The sequence below is a fragment of the Neomonachus schauinslandi genome, chromosome 8, assembly GCF_002201575.2.
Source record: "Neomonachus schauinslandi chromosome 8, ASM220157v2, whole genome shotgun sequence".
Lineage (NCBI taxonomy): Eukaryota > Metazoa > Chordata > Mammalia > Carnivora > Phocidae > Neomonachus > Neomonachus schauinslandi.
In genome coordinates, this window is record NC_058410.1 from 130,340,978 (window position 1) to 130,360,892 (window position 19,915).

General features: G+C 43.8%; 1 protein-coding gene across 1 annotated transcript in view; it reads right to left on the reverse strand.

Annotated features, from left to right (window-relative positions):
* NEDD9 (neural precursor cell expressed, developmentally down-regulated 9) overlaps positions 1-19,239 on the reverse strand; it is a 44,983-nt gene extending 25,744 nt beyond the window's left edge. Inside the window, exons 1-2 of the mRNA XM_021696988.1 lie at positions 19,076-19,239; positions 555-1,001 (exon numbers count right to left, since the gene is read on the reverse strand). Coding sequence (XP_021552663.1) covers positions 555-1,001; positions 19,076-19,087 — 459 coding nt within the window. The 5' untranslated portion in view covers positions 19,088-19,239. The remainder of the gene's footprint in view (positions 1-554; positions 1,002-19,075) is intronic.
* Positions 19,240-19,915: the final 676 nt, after the last annotated feature.

Sequence of the window (19,915 nt, forward strand, 5' to 3'; positions counted from 1 at the left end):
CAAATTCACTAGTGTCCATGTGTATTGGACAACCTTGAAACTAACAACTCTACAGAAAAGTTGGTTGGCATGACCCACTTCCAGCTTCTTTGCTCCCTTTACTTCTGGTGGGTTCTTTGTGCAGCCAGGCCAATGGGGTCATGATTCAGCTTTTGGTGAAAGGAGAGTCCTTTCTGCATCATTGTACTTGTGCGAAATTTGGTGCCTTGTACCACTCAAGGAGGAAACAGAAAAGACTGGAAACTATTTGAGTGTGGAACCTAGGTCTAAAAGCAGATCTAGCAGAAAGACAGAGAGAAACAACTTAATGATCCAGTATGATCTGGAATGACACAAGAACTTATAATGACATGGGAACAAAGTTTTGCTGACCAATGAATGGAAAAATGATGCAGAACCAATGCCCAAGTTCAGGTATGTAGGTATACTTACTCTTTGGAAGATTTATTTACTTCTTGCAAGTTTCACGTTTTTGTTCTGGGAACATTTCTACCGCTCTGAGTGCAATGGAAACAAGTAAATAGAAACAAAAATCCAGTAGGTCACTCACTCACCTTTTTGCTTAAGTGGGGACCATTAGCTCCCCCAATGCTTCTCTGCACTGATGGTGGTACTTGATACACATCTTGTTCCTGGGTAGCATGGCTAGTGGGGACCTGGTAAATTCCCTGATGTTGGTAGGAAGGTGGTACTTGGTAGATGGTGTCTCGAGGGGCACCATGTAGGTTTGGCACTTGATAGAGCTTCTGTTGGCCAAAGGTCTGGTGCATTAGCCCAGAAGTAGGCTGGTCCTGACTGGAGGGGGTATCCTGAATGGGGCCAATCAGAAGCTTCACCCGGTTGCCTGGGACAATGCCTTGTCGACCATGTAAGGAGCAGAGCCACCATCCTTCCAGTCCTCCTGTGTTCTGCTCTATGACAGTCAGGATATCTCCCTTGCGGAAGGCCAGTTCCTCAGCACACTCTGGGACATTGTCGTATAAGGCCCTTGCCATAAGATTCTAGGAAGAAGAGAACAGAGAGAAATCACGTTAGAATGCTAGCTCAGTCCTTTAAACACCGAAAGCCCATGCTCCTATGGAGAGGCACACTTCCTGTAAGGGAGAGAAGAACAAATATGAACAATAGCCTGTAAAGAGAAAAACAGATGGTGCAGACAAAACACAGATACATACGTCCTGTGTCTGCCACCAATGACATCAGACTGTCTCCTCGGCAAAGCTCAGAACACCCCCAAGAGTTCTTTCTTCCAGCACTAGATGATGTGCCAAGGGATTATGAGTAGCACTGGTAAAGAGTTCACGATACAAAAACACTTTTCTTCCTTTCTTAAAGCCAGCTTAAAGAATAAAATATTCCAAGATGTGTCACAGCAGACATTTCTCAAGCTTTTCATACATTGGAGGCAGAAAGAGTCAAAGAAAATCCCAAATAACAAACGGTACACATGGCATTTATATCTGGCGTTAAAATGGAAACAAAAGTAGACTTATATATGCCTTGGCAGGGCTTACAAATTCTTTTTTTTTTTTTAGATTTATTTATTTATTTATTTGAGAGAGAGAGAATGAGAGACAGAGAGCATGAGAGGGAGGAGGGTCAGAGGGAGAAGCAGACTCCCTGCCGAGCAGGGAGCCCGATGCGGGACTCGATCCCGGGACTCCAGGATCATGACCTGAGCCGAAGGCAGTCGCTTAACCGACTGAGCCACCCAGGCGCCCAGGGCTTACAAATTCTTATTCTCAGTTGATCAAGAAGTCCTTGGATACAGGGAGAGTCGACAAGCAAGTATTTTTTCCATGATCATCAAGCATGGAGCATAAGTGATAGTAGTCTACATCTCCAGACTGGATGGCAGGGAGCGATGAAGAATTTACTGCATGTAGGCAGATGTCACCACTTTCTTTTTTGGTCTTTTATTCATACCTTTCCTGAAGGCCCCTCCTCACCCTGCCACTTTCCCCCCCGTACTTCTTGAATCTCACCATTCACATCAGAAAGGCTCTGCCTTCCCCTTTCATGGGCCCAAAACACTCTCTCCCTTTGTATGAAGGCCTGTCTGGCACATTCAGTACTAAGCAGACAGCCAAAGTAGGCATTCAGCAGAGAGTGGGCAAGCAGTACGTGCTGACATTCTTGGAAGCCTTTCAAAGGCTCCGTAGATTTCATTTATTGGCGTTAGTCATGTTTCGCAGTATGATGGCAGCCATCACCACATGCCTGCCCCTTCCCAGCACACAGAGGAGTCAGGATGCTATAAATTCATCACAAGCACTTGGAAAACTAAAAGTGATCTCTGGTGCTTCACTAAAGTGTCTGGATGCACTTGAATCACTGGGATGATGATCATTTGTGGGAGGAGGGACTGCCTATTGGGTGGAGCATGTTTAGGACTTTACATATTCGTGGAATTTTTGGCAGTTGTTTGGATTTCTGCCCCCCCCCCGCCTTGTTTCTCTAGAAACATGGACTTGATCTTTTAGCCCCGTGCTTTTCATTCCTTTAGAACTGACATACATTAATCATCTCCCCCTGTACTATGCCCCATAACCACAGTCTTGTGCTGTGTGCTGAGCCTCCCCTCTGGGGGTGGGGGGGGGTGCTGCATTATGTAAGGCAGCTCCCCTCCTGTCAGTACCTGGGAGGGGGTCCTACTCTTACTGTTAATCTTCTTAGTGCAATTACTTAACCTAAGAAAAGGAGATCAAGCCATAGAGGTGAGTACCCAGGGAGCCTGAGGATGCTTTTTTAAGAATAAGGTTGAAGTTCTTGTTCTTGACAGTTTTGAGATCCAAGAAGTCTATAATGTAGACAGGTGAGCAGTAAGGGAAGCTCAAGGGAAACTAGGTGAAGATTTTACTTAGTATTTATATGCTAGGAAGCTCTGGGGTTTTTCCTAACAAAAATTCACATACATGAAGATAAAATTATGCACCATCCTATCCTGGCTTGAGGAACCACTTAAGGATGTGTCATAATCCTAAAATCTGTTTCTCTTCTTCCATTTTTTGAGTGTTGTGTAACTTAAAAGAAAAGTCATAGAGTTACGGACAAGATTCTGGTCCTTTGTACCAAAGTAATCTGAGGGAGATCACCCCACCAGAATTGTATTGTGATTACAGAGTAGGGAGAGAGCCCAGCACTCTGGTCTCTGTCCCTTTCGCTGGGGCCCCATTCAGTGATTGGGAATGGCTGGTAAAAAAGCCCAAGATGAAATCAGAAGTGATAGAGTTAGGACTAGTTCTATGGAAGCTGAGGGTGGGTAGCTGTATGATTCTAGTGGCTGTGAAGAAGAGAAAGAAAAGAAACAGAAAATAGTAGAAAGGCAAAGGACTACAGACCTAATCAGCACAAATAAGCCAGAGGCATGTGGAGTTGGGTCAGTGCCACGGGACTCCATGCAGCACTGAAGTGGGGCACTGGACCGTGCTTGATGCGAGGCAGCTAGAAATCCCCATGTGAGAGTCGTTCTGGATGTTCTTCGTCTCCTGCCCCCCTGACCTTCCCACCACCTGGGAAGCAGCATGCTAATGCTTCAGATGTGCCCCAAGAGCTGTTTCTCTGGGACAACCTTCAGAGACTGTTGTCCTCGCTAATGGCGGCAGGGTGAGTTATCCTGACGAGTTGTCCATGATTCCCCAGCAGTCCTCCCTGCTGCCCACAGAGGTGAGGCTTTAGGAAGAGAGCTTGCTTGGCATGACTGTTGGTGGCATGCACCCAAGTGCTAGCTGGACACCTCACACAGTGACAGATATTCTCAGCCTTGGCTGAACAAGAATGAGTGATTTAATATCTGTGCAAGCTACAGAGTCGGCGTCTACACCCCTCCCTCTCCCATATGGAAAGTTACGTGCACTTCCAGAGACCTTTAGAGAACACCTGACCCAACCTCCGTGTTTTACAGAAAAAGGAACAGGTCTGGGGAGGCCAGTTCATCATTTGCCCAAAGCCACACTGTTGGTGTCAGAGATGGGAATGGGACTATGGTCTCTTGGTTCAGTTCTCTTTCCACAACTCTAAGCTACACAATGTCCTCCTAACTGGGCTCAACTCCATTATATAGCAAAGTTCTGAAGATGACAATTCTTGTCATGTTTATAGAATAGACTATTTCCTTTTGTGCCTTAATTTCCTCATCGGCAAAATGAGGAAGGTTTGCTGTGAGGATGAAATAAGTTAATACAAGTCAAGTACCTTAACGCTGCTGGAGGCTTAGGAAGCTATTGTGACAACTTATTTAATTTGCTGGATGGCACTTTGGGCTTAGGCTCCCTCCCAACTCAGACTCCAGTCAGTTCTCTGTCAAGGGTTGGGTCCTAATTATGCTACTCTCTCTCTCTCTCTCTATATATATAGCTGATATTTCTCTTGCTCACAATTATATATCAGGAGAACTGTTTTAATTATGCTACTATATATATATATAGCTGATGTTTCTCTTGCTCACAATTATATATCAGGAGAACTGTATCTTGCAGTATTTCTCTGAATTAATAATGAGTTGTGGTCACTGCAACCTCTTATGGAATATTTGCCTGCAAAGAGCAATAATGAAACTATTGATTGCCCTCAAGAGACCGAGACAAAATATTATTACTACTACTACTCTGATTACTCCTGAATGAATTATGGATATATCTCTTTAGATTCCAGCAGAGCCCAAGCCATCAGAAAGTGGGGAAAAAATGGGTGAGGAGCTTGGCTTTTGAAAACGCTTGGTGCTTTGGGGGCAAGAGTTCATTCGAGAAGATAACAGCAAAATTAACGTCAGCCAGAACACAAACCATCTCATTCATAAGTCAAGCAGAGAAAGTCAATTATCATATGGTTTCACTTATTTGTGGAACATAAGAAATAGCATGGAGGACATTAGGAGAAGGAAGGGAAAAATGAGTCCAGCAAATCAGAGGGGGAGACAAACCATGAGAGACTATGGACTCCGAGAAACAAACTGAGGGTTTTAGGGGGGAGGGGGTGGGGGGATGGGTTAGCCCGGTGATGGGTATTAAGGGGGGCACATACTGCATGGAGCGCTGGGTGTTATACGCAAACAGTGAATCATGGATCACTACATCAAAAACTAATGATATATTGTACGGTGACTAACATAACATAATAAAATAAAATAAAATTAAATTAAATTAAAAAAACCCAAAAAACAAAAGTGCATGGAGTTGATAGGCAGATCAAGAGTTAATTTGTCTGGCTAGGAGAAGGTGGAGGGACCTCCTCCTTCAGGGTGGAGGTGTGATGCCTTAAGGCCACAAAGTCAGAAGGGTGATTATCTGAGTATCTTCGAAAAACCCAGGAGAAGGGGTTTGTCTATTCAAGATCTCATCTTTCTCCCATCTGCCCCAGGATATTTATCTCTAGGGCAGGAAATGTCAACAGAGAAACAAATCTAGGAGAGATAAGAGAGCTATGTTGTTCTATAGGCAGTTGGATGGCTAGCCTCAGGAGGGTGGCAGTTAGAAATGCAACTGGAGCTTGGCAGAGCGCCAGAACAGTTGGGGCACAGAAGTTGAAAGCCAGAGGAACTTCAATTACTCCAGCTCCTTTACCTTACAAATGAGAAAAAATGAGGCTCGAGGAGTTAATGATTTGCCAAGCCACCTGGCAAGAAGGTCACAGAGCTGGGGCAAGAATTCAGGGTCTCCAGCTCCAGAATTGGGACAGTATTCAACAAAGTTAAATGCATGTGCTACCAAAGCTGTGGTCCTAGTTAGGATTGGAAATCAGCATTTAGAGTTATAAATTCTCTTTGACGGAACCCTAACTCTAGTAGCCTCTAGCATTGATCCCCCACCCCAGTCTTTCTTGAAGGTCTCTTTTGGCTTCCATGATTCCACCTCTGGTTTCTTCTCTTCTTTCTATTCTCATGACCACTCATCTACCTTCTTCTTCACAGACTAATCATGTTCCAAAGGGATCCCTCTGTTCTTTGCTCGTCTTTACATGCTCAGTCTCTAGAGGAAATCTTATCCCTACCAATGGCATCTAAACACACCAGATAACAGATCCATGGCTCCAGCCTAGAAATTTCTTCCGCACTCTGGTCCCATATCTCTGACTGGCTAATGGGTATCTTCACCGCTAACTCAACAAGTGTAAAAACCCCTTTCTCCTGATTTATCTCTCTTCACAGCACGCATGAAGATAGGAGGCTCAGAGGTTTGCTGAATCTCTTCACAATCTGGAACCCAATCAGCTTGGCCCCCATCTTCCTCCTCACTGCCTCTCCTAGTTCAGGCCTTTAACAACCTTGTATTGGGAGTCCAGCAATTGCTTCTCAACTGGTTTTCCTGCATTTACCTTCTCCCACCTCAAAATCTATCTTCTGCCTTCCCCAGAAGAGTTATCTTTCCAAACATATCTGCCGGTTTCCCTTTACAGTTCTTTGTAATAGTATTTCTCTCAGTATGACTTGTAATATCCCATTCAAGACCGTGAACTCCTGAAGTTCAGGGAGACTGGCCTATTCCTTTGGTGTTTCCAGAACTTGAGCCCAGTGTCTGAAGCAAAATGCACCTCACTAAATGTTTGCTAACTTAAAATGGATTCTGGACTCTGATTTCCTGGTTCTCTACAGAGAAGGTGAAATTGTTTTCTAGAGACGTCAGCAAGATACTTGGCAAAACTTTTCAGATGGACATAGGAAGATGAACTAACAGAACCAGAAAGATGAATGGCATGTCCAGACCTCACAGCCAGAGAATGTGGGAGATGTTAAGCAGGAAAGTGCCCCCCCCCCGCCATTAAACAGGATGATGACGTAGATGGGAGCTTGAATCTAGTGTCCACAACCACTGAGCAAACAGGAAGGCCAGGAGGAGCTGACCATCCCAGCCAGATTAAATATAGTCATCTTTGGAAGAGCTTTTTCTCCCTCCAGTGCAGCGACCTCCATCTGGCAGCAGGTGACTGGGCACCATTCATGCTTTGCCAGGACGTTGGGTTCTGCTGTTCCTGGTTCAGCTGTGCCTGAGGAGTGGGAATAAAATACCATACAACTAGCCAGAACACCGGGTACAGAGAGCTCTAGGTCATATGACAGTTTCCACACCATCCCCCACTCTTCCCTACCTTTTTGTTGTTGTTGTTGTTGCTACCAAAATGTCAAGAAAGCTTATTATTACTCCCACTGCCAGGGAAACTATCTGCTTTCCCAAATACAGAGAGGTGTGACTTATAATTTCCATGACCATTTATGCTGTTCTTTGAAGAGAAATGAGACACAATGGCTGATGTGTCACCCCATTAGGACTGATAGCATCATCAATGGCCTGACTTCCTCCTATTATTTTTACTTCATTCTATATTTATCATGTAGGAGCTCCTGCCAAGACCTTGGGGCTGCCACATTCTCAACCACATGACTTTCCTGTACCCAACTTCCCAGACTTTCGGCCTGGACTCTGGTGGGGTGCGTGTGCATGCACGGGCGTGCACACCGCATACACACAGTGGACAGATCCTGAGAAACAGGCACAGTAAGGAAGGAAATGGCCATTGTCAAGGAAATCAGTCCTAAAGGAAGTAACTCAGGAATGAGCATCATCGAGGTTAGTCTCAGGACACACTGGGGAAGAGAAAGAAAGGCTTAGACAAAAATCAGCTTCGGTCTGAGGGCGATCAAACCACTTTGGCTTCCCCCCCCCCATCATCTTTGGGTTATAGGGAAATGTGGAATTTCCCCAAAGAAGGTAACAGTCAGAAAACATGGATATCTACAAGTGTCTGGATTTCGATTCTTGGAATACTTGGTTTACACCTGGGTTTTTTCACTGGATGATCTGGGCTGTTGAATTTTTGGAGCTGAATCCTCTGGAGGTTGTTAAATAGCAGACGTGAGACTTTCAAGAAAGTTCAGGAGTTAGAAGATAGGATATATATCACTTGCAGATTTTTTTCTCAGCGATATATGTCAACTGTAGTCTGACATGGTGTTCATTATGTGATCTGAACTAGCCATGGGAAGGCAGCAGGAGAATTTCCCTAGTCATATTTCTGATACCCTGTGAGGGGCATCCAACATGTGCTGTGAAGATTTCTCTGGCACCGAGGCCACATTTTAGCCAATGATTTTCATTTTCTGGAAAGTGCTTCTCAACTCCTATGGTGGTCACAAAGCTTACATGAGTATCTCGGACCTTCTGAATATTCATGTCATTTACTCTGCCCCAAATCCTCACATTTTCTTAGATTTTCTAGCCTTGTGAACTTTACCCATAGCATTCTCTTTTGAGCATTTCTGAGTGGAAAATGCTTTAAGAAATCTGGCATTAGACACTTGTCTTCCAAAGGTACTCTTTGACACACAGCAGTCCTGACGGCCACTGTGGGGCTGCATCCTGTGTGTGGTCAAGACCCAAGGCACCCATATTTGGGAATCTTAACATCTCTTCCATTATTGGCCCATTCCTGTTTGATGAGGTATCATTTAGAACCCTGCATTATTTTGGGGGTTCATGTACCAAAGTGACACTACCTCTTGAGAGTTGGTGAGAAGATCTGAGGCTCTTGGCCAGTTTTGATATGTGGACCTCAGAAAGAATTTTCCATCTGATCAAATTTGGTCACATCATATGGACAGTATAGATGCGAGATTAAATAAGTGTTCCTTCAAATGCTGGTTTTCCTTCCTTCTTTGCACAATGCCACCTATTCTCCCTTGATTGAAGCTTGATGCAGGACAAAAACAACATATGATGGGATTTGTTTACCATGAAACCAACAAAAGCCTGGAGCAAATCCTTTGTTTCATCTAAAAAAAAAAATTACAAATGGGTTGTTAGGGAAGCCTGCGTGTGTCTGTGTGTGTGTGTGTGTGTGTGTGTGTGTGTGTGACTTCATAGTCACCTTCTATTATTTCTTGGCCAGTTGTGGAGGATGAATTTGAATCCTGACCAGAGTGAGAAAGTAGCATTTCCTCACAAGTCTGATGATCAGAAACAATACACATGTCTTCAGGAGCTCAGTTTTCCATTCCTCTATGGTCTTTGAGATTTTTTTTAAGCAACTCCTGAGGGTCTTAAAGAAGGTGGAAGGACACCGTGGTTTCTATGTGTTAGAACCAAAAGTCACCCATAGCTTGACCAGAACCAATTAGGCTAGAATTTTAGACCAAGAAGGGATTCTAGAGATCATTCAAACCCGATCTTGTTTTACAGCCCAGAGAGTCATCTATTAGATTAACAGCAGAGCCAGAACTAGCATCTGGTTCCCCTCTTAATCTAGGATTTTTTCCACTGGACCAGGATGTGCTTCCTGAGAACCTCTCCATCTTAGAATTTAGTACTGTTGTTATTAAGCCTTGGAATTTATAAGCATTTGTCCCAGGTTGCCTGGTTTTGAGAGATTTAAGTATAGTATATTGGCAAAGGATCAAAAACATGGGGCAGGCACAAAATCTTTTCAGGGTTCTGTCCCTAGATAAATCTGACGGGCGCCATATAATGATGAAGGCCTGACACCCACTCACCCAAAAGATAGGTTTTTATTAACAATAAAACAACCAGCTGGATTTCAGCCAACATTACAGTGTTGGCACTGGACCACATCTATCTGCCTGTCTAGACAAATCCCTCCAATCTCCAGGTACTTGGGGAAGTGAAATGAGAATTAAGTTATAAAGGAGTAGGAGACGCCAGTCCACTATATTATGGTTTATTTCCAAAAACCAGTATCATTTCTCAAAAGGCAAAGCACGAAAGTTACAACATCTAATCAAGTATTTGAAAGAAGGGAAAGACCTTATTTTTTCCATTCCCACGTATCTTATCTTCCTACACCAAGGTATGCAGCTCTCAGGGTCTGAAGTAATATCTAAAACCACCAACACCAGTACACACACACTAGCAACCCTGACCTGCCTCCCAGCCAGGCCCAGTCGACATACCTTGGATGCCCCCCTGCAACTCTTTGAGATGTCCCCTTACCTAGGTTCACTGCCTGATTGCTATTATCCCACTTCACTTGTGAGGTCCTCAAAGAGTTTTTAAAAATGGACCAGTATACATGGCTAAAAGGGTGTCTACAACCATAGGCTGTCAGCCTTGCACCTGCAGAGACGTCTCAAGGAAGAACCTTCAGGTGCTGTAACTTCTCAGCTAGAAGAGGGAGAAAATATGGCAAGAGCACAGGGAATGGAAGAAAACCTCTAAATGAAATGGTTCAGCAGCTAGGTATATAGACAAGCTCCTACATGTACGTATTATATACCAGTTTATAAGAATAAAATGGCTTTCTTCAAGGTTCTGTTCTAAATGCGTGTCCCATTATTTTATATACATCAATATAAAATTGTATATATCCATTACGCATGCACACACATGTATGTGTACACACACACACACACACACACACACGACAGAGGAAGGCTTCCAAAAACTAAGGTTGCCTTAGAGACAGTCTGATGGTTTTACATGTGGTCTGAGTGAGACCTCATGCTTCTTAGTATTTTGTGGTATTCACTTGAACACACCAGGGCCACGTATGTAAGAGGAAGTTTCCACTTGCTGAGGACCTGTGACATGAAGCTCAACCTCAGTGATGGTACAATTATAGCGAATGGTTCTGTGCTTGTATTTTTGTGCTTCTGTCACATAGAACCAGTAAGGCAATTTTTTTTTTTAAGCAGAAAGAAGTAGGGGAGATGAGACCAGTGATTCTTAACTAGGGGGGATTTGGGGATTTGGTGATGTTTGGAGACATTTTTAGTTGTCACCATGCGTGTGTGTTGCTGGTGGCCAGTGGGTAGAGGACATCCTGCAATGCACAGGACGGTCTCCCATCACAAAAAATGATCGAGCTCTAAAAGTTAGCAGCGCTGAGTGGAGAACCCTGCATAGAGGAATGGACACTCACTGAATTAACAGGATCTAATCTCAGTCCTCAGACTGTAAGAGTAATGGCCAAGAAATCACACGTTCTTTCTAATATTATGAGAAATCATGAAATTATATATGCGGAACACTCTGATTTCTTCAGAAGAAAGGGTCTCTATAAAATCAAAGCACAGTTATTATTACTGCACTATTATGAGCTCATGAAATTGTGCCTTAAGAACTGTATTCCTCCCCCTTGGAAAAAAAAATTCCTCCAGGAAAAGAAAACAAACCAGAAATGATCTCATCGTGATTACACCTGCCACACCAAAAAACAGACACAGTTCAGAGAAACTAAATTCTTTCCCTGCAGCAATGAAGTAAGCTGCGTCTGTAATTAAGATCTTAATAAGGGAGGCAGGAGGCTTGATGCAGCCGCTGCAGGCCATGAGGTGCAGAGCCGCCCCGCTGGGTCGAAAGCAAGAACAATTGAAATAACAACCTCCCTCACTGCTTCTGGCTCTCAGGTGTTCTCTGCACAGGTCCATATTTCAAAAAGGGCCTTTCCTTCATTTCTAGAGATGCCTATTTCTGCAAGGGAAAAGAAAAGAACCAACTAATTATTTACCAGTAAAGTGTATTGATGACTCTATGTGAAAAATTCACCTGAATTCACTTAAAACAAGAGCACCTCTTAGATAATTTCCTGTCAAAAGGCTGACATAAGGGAAAAGGGATAATGCCTTCAGCGGCTGATCTTTGGATCAATTCACGTTGACTGTCTAGGGTGGCCGTGTGCTCCCGAACTTTCCAAGACAGTCCCAGTTTCAAGTGTCTTTCCCATTGTCAGACCGTATGTCCCATCATTGGGTTGTGAAACGTGGATACATATCCACAAAAGTTATATATATTTTAAGCTAAAAATAAAAGATAGGCATGCAAGTATGTATCTTTCTAATGGGTCTGCCTTGGTGGAATTTAGGATTTGGGAGAAAAAAAGGATAGGTATTGATGAGAGTGTTTGATTCAGTCAATGGACATGTTCTCCAATTGACAAGATGATCTTTATAAGGAAATGAGATATATTTTAAGGCCATCTGGGCCTCTGTGAGATCATCAAGAAGTCTTGGCTTCCCAGGGAATGGGGTTAAGAGAAAGAATGCTGTTGAGCTCACTGTATTCTTATTGCTCCCTTCCCTTCCCCCATCCAAAGGTATGCTCAACACACTTAGCTCCAAGTGGAGGAGGCTGGAGAATCAGAGAATAACATGAAGTTTATCCCAGAGGAGCATTCAAGGAAAATAGGTCTTCAAAATTTTGCTTATGCCAATGCCGTTGTGGTGATAGGGCAATACTGCAGGTCCACTAACCCACTTCCTGCCAAACTCGGACTCACACCACAAGTGTCTGGTAACCAAAAAACAAACAAACAGAAGAATTCATCGACAGATTACTGACATGTCCTGACAGACACTAAAGACTCAACACCGAGAAGCCTGGAGCATCTAGAAGTCTACTTTACTAGCTTCCTGGTGGGCTGGTTTTGCTTGTTATGGTTATTGGGGGTGGGGTGAATTCTAGCTCATTCTTTTAGGAGAGCACAGGGCCGGGTGACAGAGAAGCCTACATGAGTCCATTAGCCACATCCCCTGTGGGAGTGAGGTGCTACGTTAACAATAACGAACTGACTACTACAAATCAATGAGATTAAGGCTAATTCATAGAGGAGCATAAGGTTTCCACATAACTAAAAAAAAAAAAAATAAGAAAAAATATTAAGGGCACATCATTTTGTCTAAATACATATTGGTTTAATAAATAGGAAAGATCTGGTTTAAATCTTAACCTTATATACTTTTTGGTTGCTGCAACTTTCTATCGAGCTTCCCAAATAATTCCCCCCGAAACACACTCAAACACACACACCTACACATACACACAAAGAGTAAAGAAGGAATTAAATTTCAACTCCAAAGATCCTATCAGACATTTTTGTGCAATGCTTGCACCTTTACATAGTCATGGTTGCTCAATCTTTATTTCTGGTAATCGTTAAGTATCAACATTCCACTAAGAAACATTTCTGGTAATGTTTCTATTACCTTGACATATTAGAAATATAAGGAGGAATTCTCATTTGCAACATATACACCATGATTTACAAAGAGATAAGACACCTCCAAAGTGATGGGCCCAGCCTTGGAATAAGGTTCCTGAACCACCTAAACACCATTTAGCACCATTAATGGTTGGGGAGGAGGTTGGGGGGAAAAAGACTAGCTCTTTTTAAAGAATAAACTGGTATTTAGTAGTCCATGATGGGGCCCAGGCATATGTATTTGAGAGCACTTGACTGGCAAGTTAATATCTCCATGATCAGCTGCCCCAGCCCCATTCCAGGCATGAAAACATGACTGTCAGAACTCATGCATGTTTTATGGGGTGCCTGTTCCATCTTCCTCGAAGTATATGCCTCAATTCACCTAGATCTCATTGTCAACTAAAAACTACCTTCTCAAAGAATCACTCTTTCCAGGGGACGGTGGCAGGGATCACCACCAAGGCCATTTCTCTTAAAATGAAGATTCTTCAGGAAAACAGACTTTTGCAGCCAAGCTGTAATGTTCCCCAGGCGTGCATCGTCCTCATTAACCAGTACGAATGACCACAGGGAGATGACTGGAATGCTCTAAGTAAATAAGATGGAGGGGGTGCCATTGATGGAGTATGGACAGGGTTTTTTTTGGGGGGGGGATGTCCCCTTCCATGCCCACATTCTTTGCAATCATCCGTCACCTAGGAGACCAGCAGCTATTCTCTGCACTTTAAGTTGGAAATACAGCATTTCTTCCCAGTGGTCCTTCTTGTTTATCTTGGCAACGAAGCTTGGTAATTAAATCTATATGTTACTGCAGAGTAATGCCATGGGCCCAGTGGCTGGCATCTCAAACCAATTTGTTTAGGTTTCTTTCTAACCCTAAAACGATCTAAAGATAGATCACCAAGACCTCTTACTTTACATCTCCTGCAGTAGGATAATATATAGTTTCCCCTGAGCTTCCATACCCCCCAAATCACCTCCTTCGCATTTTACCTTCAATTTTGTACATTGATAACTTTCTCTTGTCCTCACTAATATATTTGTTATGGATAAGTGATTCTAGCAAATGCTTCCTCTTAAATTTTTATCTGTATAATGCTTTTATATCTATATATTATATGTCTTATAATGCATCCTATAATAGCTGCCATTTTTACATGCCTATGTGCTAAAAATAGATGATTTTCATATAGTATATCCTTGCCACTATCTGATAAGATCAGTATTATTACTCCCTTTTTATAAATGAGGACACAGAGGCCTGAACTAGCAAAAGTGGGATTTGCAACAAAACCCAGGTCCTTTCCACTATGCCATACAGCATTAAGACTCTTTTTAGTGGCAAAAAACCAAACCAAACAAAACACCTACCTCTTTTTGATAGCTATTTATGAAAGTATTTTACGTCCTTCAACATTCAATTCAGTATCGGTTGAGTGTTGACTACGAGAAAGGTCCTGTAGTTTTAGGTATGTCAAATCTTGTTAATAATGATGGAGATCCGAAGTCATTCATATATTAGCAAAGGGGCACATCAGTGTGCTGGTAAATCCCTGTTGTCTGGCATCTGTATTTCCACACTATACATCCAGGCCCATGGCACACTAAACAATACTCAACCATCTTTAACTAGTTAACTGGGATTTTGACAGAATCCTGTCACCAAGTCTTGATCCATACTATCCTCTCAACACCTATCAATGCAGAGAGCCAAGGCTGACTAGCATTGTCTATTTTACTATATGCCAGGAGCCGTGGTAAAGCCGTGGTTCTTTACATCCATCCTTAGAACAATAGTCTGACACAGGTATTATCCCTATTTTACAGATAAGAAAATTGAGGCTCAGAGAGCTTGCCTTGCCTGAAGCTGTCGAGCCGTAAGTCACAAGAAACAGAAATGCCTTTCTCCAAAGCCGCTACTCTATCCACGTAGGCTTTTTTTTTTTTTTATTTGAGAGAGAGAGAATGAGAGACAGAGAGCATGAGAGGGAGGAGGGTCAGAGGGAGAAGCAGACTCCCTGCCGAGCAGGGAGCCCGATGCGGGACTCGATCCCGGGACTCCAGGATCATGACCTGAGCGGAAGGCAGTCGCTTAACCGACTAAGCCACCCAGGCGCCCCCCACGTAGGCTTTTGATGGTTTTCTAGAGTGGATGGATGAGGAGACCTGGCCGGTGGGAGGTGACAGGATAACCCAGTAGGGTAGACACAGAGACAGAGAGACGGGGGCCAGTGAACGGGAGCAGCAAGAGACCAAGCTTTCCCACAGCAGAGTCAAAAGAGAGGAGAGAGGTAGTGGGTACGGGGTGGATTGTAAGGGCACCGTGTCTATGTGGGTGGAGGAGGCGAGCTGCACGCAAGTCTGCTAGCAGAGCCGCATAAGGACTGCTTGAATGAAAAAATGAGAGACGATAAGGTCATAAGGGCACACAAGGGGGAGGGAATTTGCAAAGGGGAAAAAGTGGAGAGGAAGTTTTTTAGAAGTCTGGGGGTGTGGGGGGGGGGAGGGGTAGGAGCAGCAGACCGGAAGCCACTGATGATTCTGAGAAAAGAAGTGATGTATATTACAGTAAGGAAAGGATGCTAAAGGAATCCTTGGTATGTCCCGCACTGCGCAGCTTGCTAAATTTGGTATCGTCAGAGTACCTCCAGCTCTCCAAAGACTTTCATCTCTACGTGGGTAAGTCCTGTAGCTCTCACAGTGGGTTTGCTCAATAAACACATCCATCCATAAACAATTCAGTTACTCGTGAAACATCTTTCGGTGCCTTTAAAATTCCTAGATCTCACCTAAGATTTAAAAAGGAGCGTGGGGGACCGGAGTCTCTCGTTCGGATGGAGCGCAACGAATCACTGACAAGAGAATACATAATTCAAAGCCGAAATGTCAGAGCAAGGAAAGAGCGGGGAATTATCGAAGTCATAAACGACCGTGTCGCCTGAAGACCCTCGATCATTTTTTCTCAATGTAACTCCAGAAATTAAAAGGAGTTTCAAATTCCCCCTCAAAAGCGTTCCACAGTACACACGTTGTTTGCCCACAGCCAACCAGAACACAGCGATCTGCGTTCCAGAATCCAGCTTTCTCATTTCTATTATAAGCTCCACCTGTACTTTTTCTTGGCTCAAAACGTTGAAGAGTGAATTTGTTGTCGACCATACTTCAGTGGAAAAAAAAAATTGTGGAATGGTAGACTAGATAACATAATTTAGAATTTTAGGGTTGGCACCCAGGGTTCCGAAATTTGGCAGTCACAGAGGCTGCTCAGCTATTAGAGATCAGACAGGCAGTGCAGGCTGAGCTCTAACCAGGCCTGGGCCTGCACAAAGTGGGCGGGGTCTCGGGCGTCCGCTCAAACACAGCTGTGCACGCATGCTTCAGTCCCCCTCCTGGCGGACAGCAGAAACGATCTGCTTCCAGACCCTCAGAAGGGGAGCCTTCCCTGGACGAGCCACCACCACCACCGAGGCACCGTGCCCTCCCCCCGTTTCAGGACATGCTTTGCATATTCAGAAGAGCTTGTGGACAGCTCTCAACAAACGCAGGCCCTGCGATTTACAGTCTACTATCACAGAACCGCACAGTGAAGCCTTTTAAGACAGATGGCACCTAAAGTCCATATGAAACTGCAGCCTCCCCATGAACACCACCATCACCACCAAGAACCATAAAATGGAAGCAAGCTAGGCTAGATGTGTGCTAACCAGAACCGATGTGTTCACCAGTAATAGCTTACATTCCACAGTTCTCAAGATTATTCTAAATACAGAGCCCTGCCGGCCTGAGGCTGCGGAAAAGTGCAGAATGAGTGGGGGTTTGGTTGCCCTCTAGTTATGATTCCTGAAGTAGCCAAACCAGATAATCTAGTTAAAAAAAGAAACAAAAACTTATAGTGGCTGAATTATAAATCTCTACAGTGAACAGAAGTCTGTGCTACATTTATAGCGTGTAGAGCGACACAGGGTTTCAAAGATAATTCCTGACTCCAGGATTTTGCAATAGAATAATAATCTGGTTTTACTACCGAAGTGGCTCAGATTAAACAAATAACTGCCAAACGTGCGTTATACTTTGCTTTGTCGAGTTATAGCTAAAAAAAAAAAAAAATCTATCCTGCAGGAATACTGGAGATGAAATAGTCTTAAACTCCCTGGGGGACAAAACAGTCACACAGGACGTTTCAGGGAGGTCACAGATGATTCTTTCTTTAATAGTGGTTTAAACTCACAAGTTTTGGAGCCAGATCGCTTTGGTTCAATTAACAGCTCCGCGACTTTTAAAGCTGTGTGGCTTTGGATAAATCACTTAGCCTTTCTGTGCCACAATTTCCACATTTGGAAATAGCACCCACCTCATAGAGTTTTTGGAAGGGTTAAATATGACAATCCTGTATTATCACGGTAACTCTTAATACTATTTATCATCCCTCTACCTTTGCATCATCTCCTCGACTTAAAATGACAAAATCGTCTCCTGAAATAGAGTTGTCCATTACTAGAGAGAAGACAGGCTTTATAAGACAGGGACAGTAGATTTCTTCAGGTACTGCTTTATTTTATAGTCACCCCAAGGTGTCAATTTGGCATTTAGCCGATAAGAGAAATCAATGTTTTTTTCTGGTGAAAAAAGCTAATAACATGAGCTAATCACAACCATATATTTACACCAGGCAGGGTGTTCAACACTGGTAAGACCCGGCAAAGAGAAGGGTTTTTTCCATGAATGCCAATCACAATTTATTTCGTCAGTTGCCATGATGTTTTCTCTCCATAAGAGTAAAACGAAACACGATGAGGTCACTGAATAAAAGTGACTTAAGACTTTGTCGCTTTTGTCACTTTCTAGATCGAGGTATTCAGCGTTGATTTCAGCCACTTGTACTTTCCAGTCATAAATGTATGAACAAGAAATAATGGAATAATAATAATAATAATAATAATAATAATAATAATGGAAAGCTAATAGTACAATGATAACTGATACATGTGCCTTCACACATGTAACCTTTCCAAGGACAACCATAACTCATGCATTATAATGAAGACTTTTGGCATCTTGATTTAGAGCTTTTGAACGAGATTTATAGCTTTTGAATAAAAGATTTATCACTGAGGTTAACCAGTGGCTATTAGCCAGAACCGAGTATTTACAACCTCACATTAAAAAAGGATGGGCCAGAAGCTACATAATTCAGAAAGGAAGCAAAGTAGCTCCCAGCTAGCACAAACCTGAAGGTCAGACAGGTAATACAAATTGTCAATCCAAAAGCATAACCACCTTGCCAACCGTCATTTTAATAATAGCACATTTGTTTAAAAGCATTAGGTCTCATGTCTATTCTAGAAGTCACACCCAATTCACTGCAATGTGCTTCGAAGTGCAGTGTCTCTGGAAGCTGCTTGCCTGGTTAGATGGGGGTGCCTTAAATAAAATAGGAATATTCTGAGCAAGTTATAATCCTTTTGCCAAGAATACACAAAAACAATGGAGCAAAATGCATGGGAAAATAATGTATCATGACATTCTGTAAGCTACAGGGACAATAAGCTGGCTGGACACTTCAGACCCTCAGCCCATTCAAACACCAGTAAAAGTATTTTCAAGAAACGGCAGATCCTCATCTGTTCTTACATCCAGTATCATTTTAGGATGTCAGAATTCTCCACCATCCGCTGTGTAACAGTACCTGGGGCTTTTAATTTCTCCCACCCAAGGTACATAAGGCAAACTGCTTCTCATATCAAATGCTTAAAGCAAAGGCTGAAAACTGCTTTGAGAGCCAGTCTGAGAGACTCAGCAATTCTGATTCCTCTCTCATTACAGCTCGGGTACAGTGGAGGCCAGGCCTGGGGGGAGCCTCGCGGAGACTTGAACTCCTCTTCAAGTTAGACACCCTCCGAATTCCAGGGCTCCCGCAGCGGCTCTAAGACGAATTCCCAAAACTTTCAGGGGAGATGGACCAGGGTGTGCTGTGAACTCCCGGAGTGGGTCTGAGAGACTGGGTCTCTGCCTGCCGTATGCCAACCTCGGTGACTGAGACCCATCTCTCCCAGGCCCCGAAGGGGTCCCTGGAGAGGAGTTGTCACAGTGGGCAACACACACACACGGACGCACACGCGGAAACCTTAAGGAAAAGGCACCCGCTTACCTTATACTTCATCTCGGCGGCGGGGAGAGTTGAGCCGTTTTCCTACACTAGTGAGACTGCATCAAGCCCTGGCGAGTCCGCCCCTCCATGGAGTGCAGGGCTAAATGAAAGTGAGAACGGTCCGGGCCTGGGCGGGTTTGCCAGTCGCAGCGCGCAGAACTCCCACACGCACAGCCTCTGAGCTCACTGTTTTGATTGAGGCTGGCCGAGCACCGACTATATTTGCATACCGCCCGCCATTGGCTGGCGGACCAAGGTAGCGCGGGGCCCCGCCCACCTCTTAACTTCGCAAAACTGACAAAGAACTTGTAATGTGGTCATTTCTTCTTCTATTAGCAGAAAGGGTGGAAAATAGAACGATGTGGGGAACCCTCTCGAACTTTACTCCCCATCCGCCAACCCCCCCAAAAAAACACCCGGGAAAAGAAGATTCTTTTTCAGATTAACCTAAGTTTTAAAGAAATTGAATTCGCAGAGCAGTCTGACAGTCGTGCTTCCTGTGACCTAGCAACTCCTTCATAAACCCATTTCATTTCAAAGCCATTCACCTCCCAATCTCTACATGAAACGAATTCGGGGAACAAAAGGTTTTCTGTCTCCGGGCCCCTTTTTACTAACTACCCCTGCTGATATCTCTCTCTCTCTTTCTCTCCTCCCCACCCCTCCCCTTTTTTGTGGCTGTTTGCTTTTTTTGTTCTTTTCAATGTTCAAAGTACTTGCAACGTCAGTCTGCAGAGGAGACAAAATACAATTCTCTCTCAGTGAAAAGGAACTCCCCTATCACAGGCACCCGGGCTTCCCTGGCCAGCTTCTCACCAGGGCCTCAGAAAGCTGTCAGCC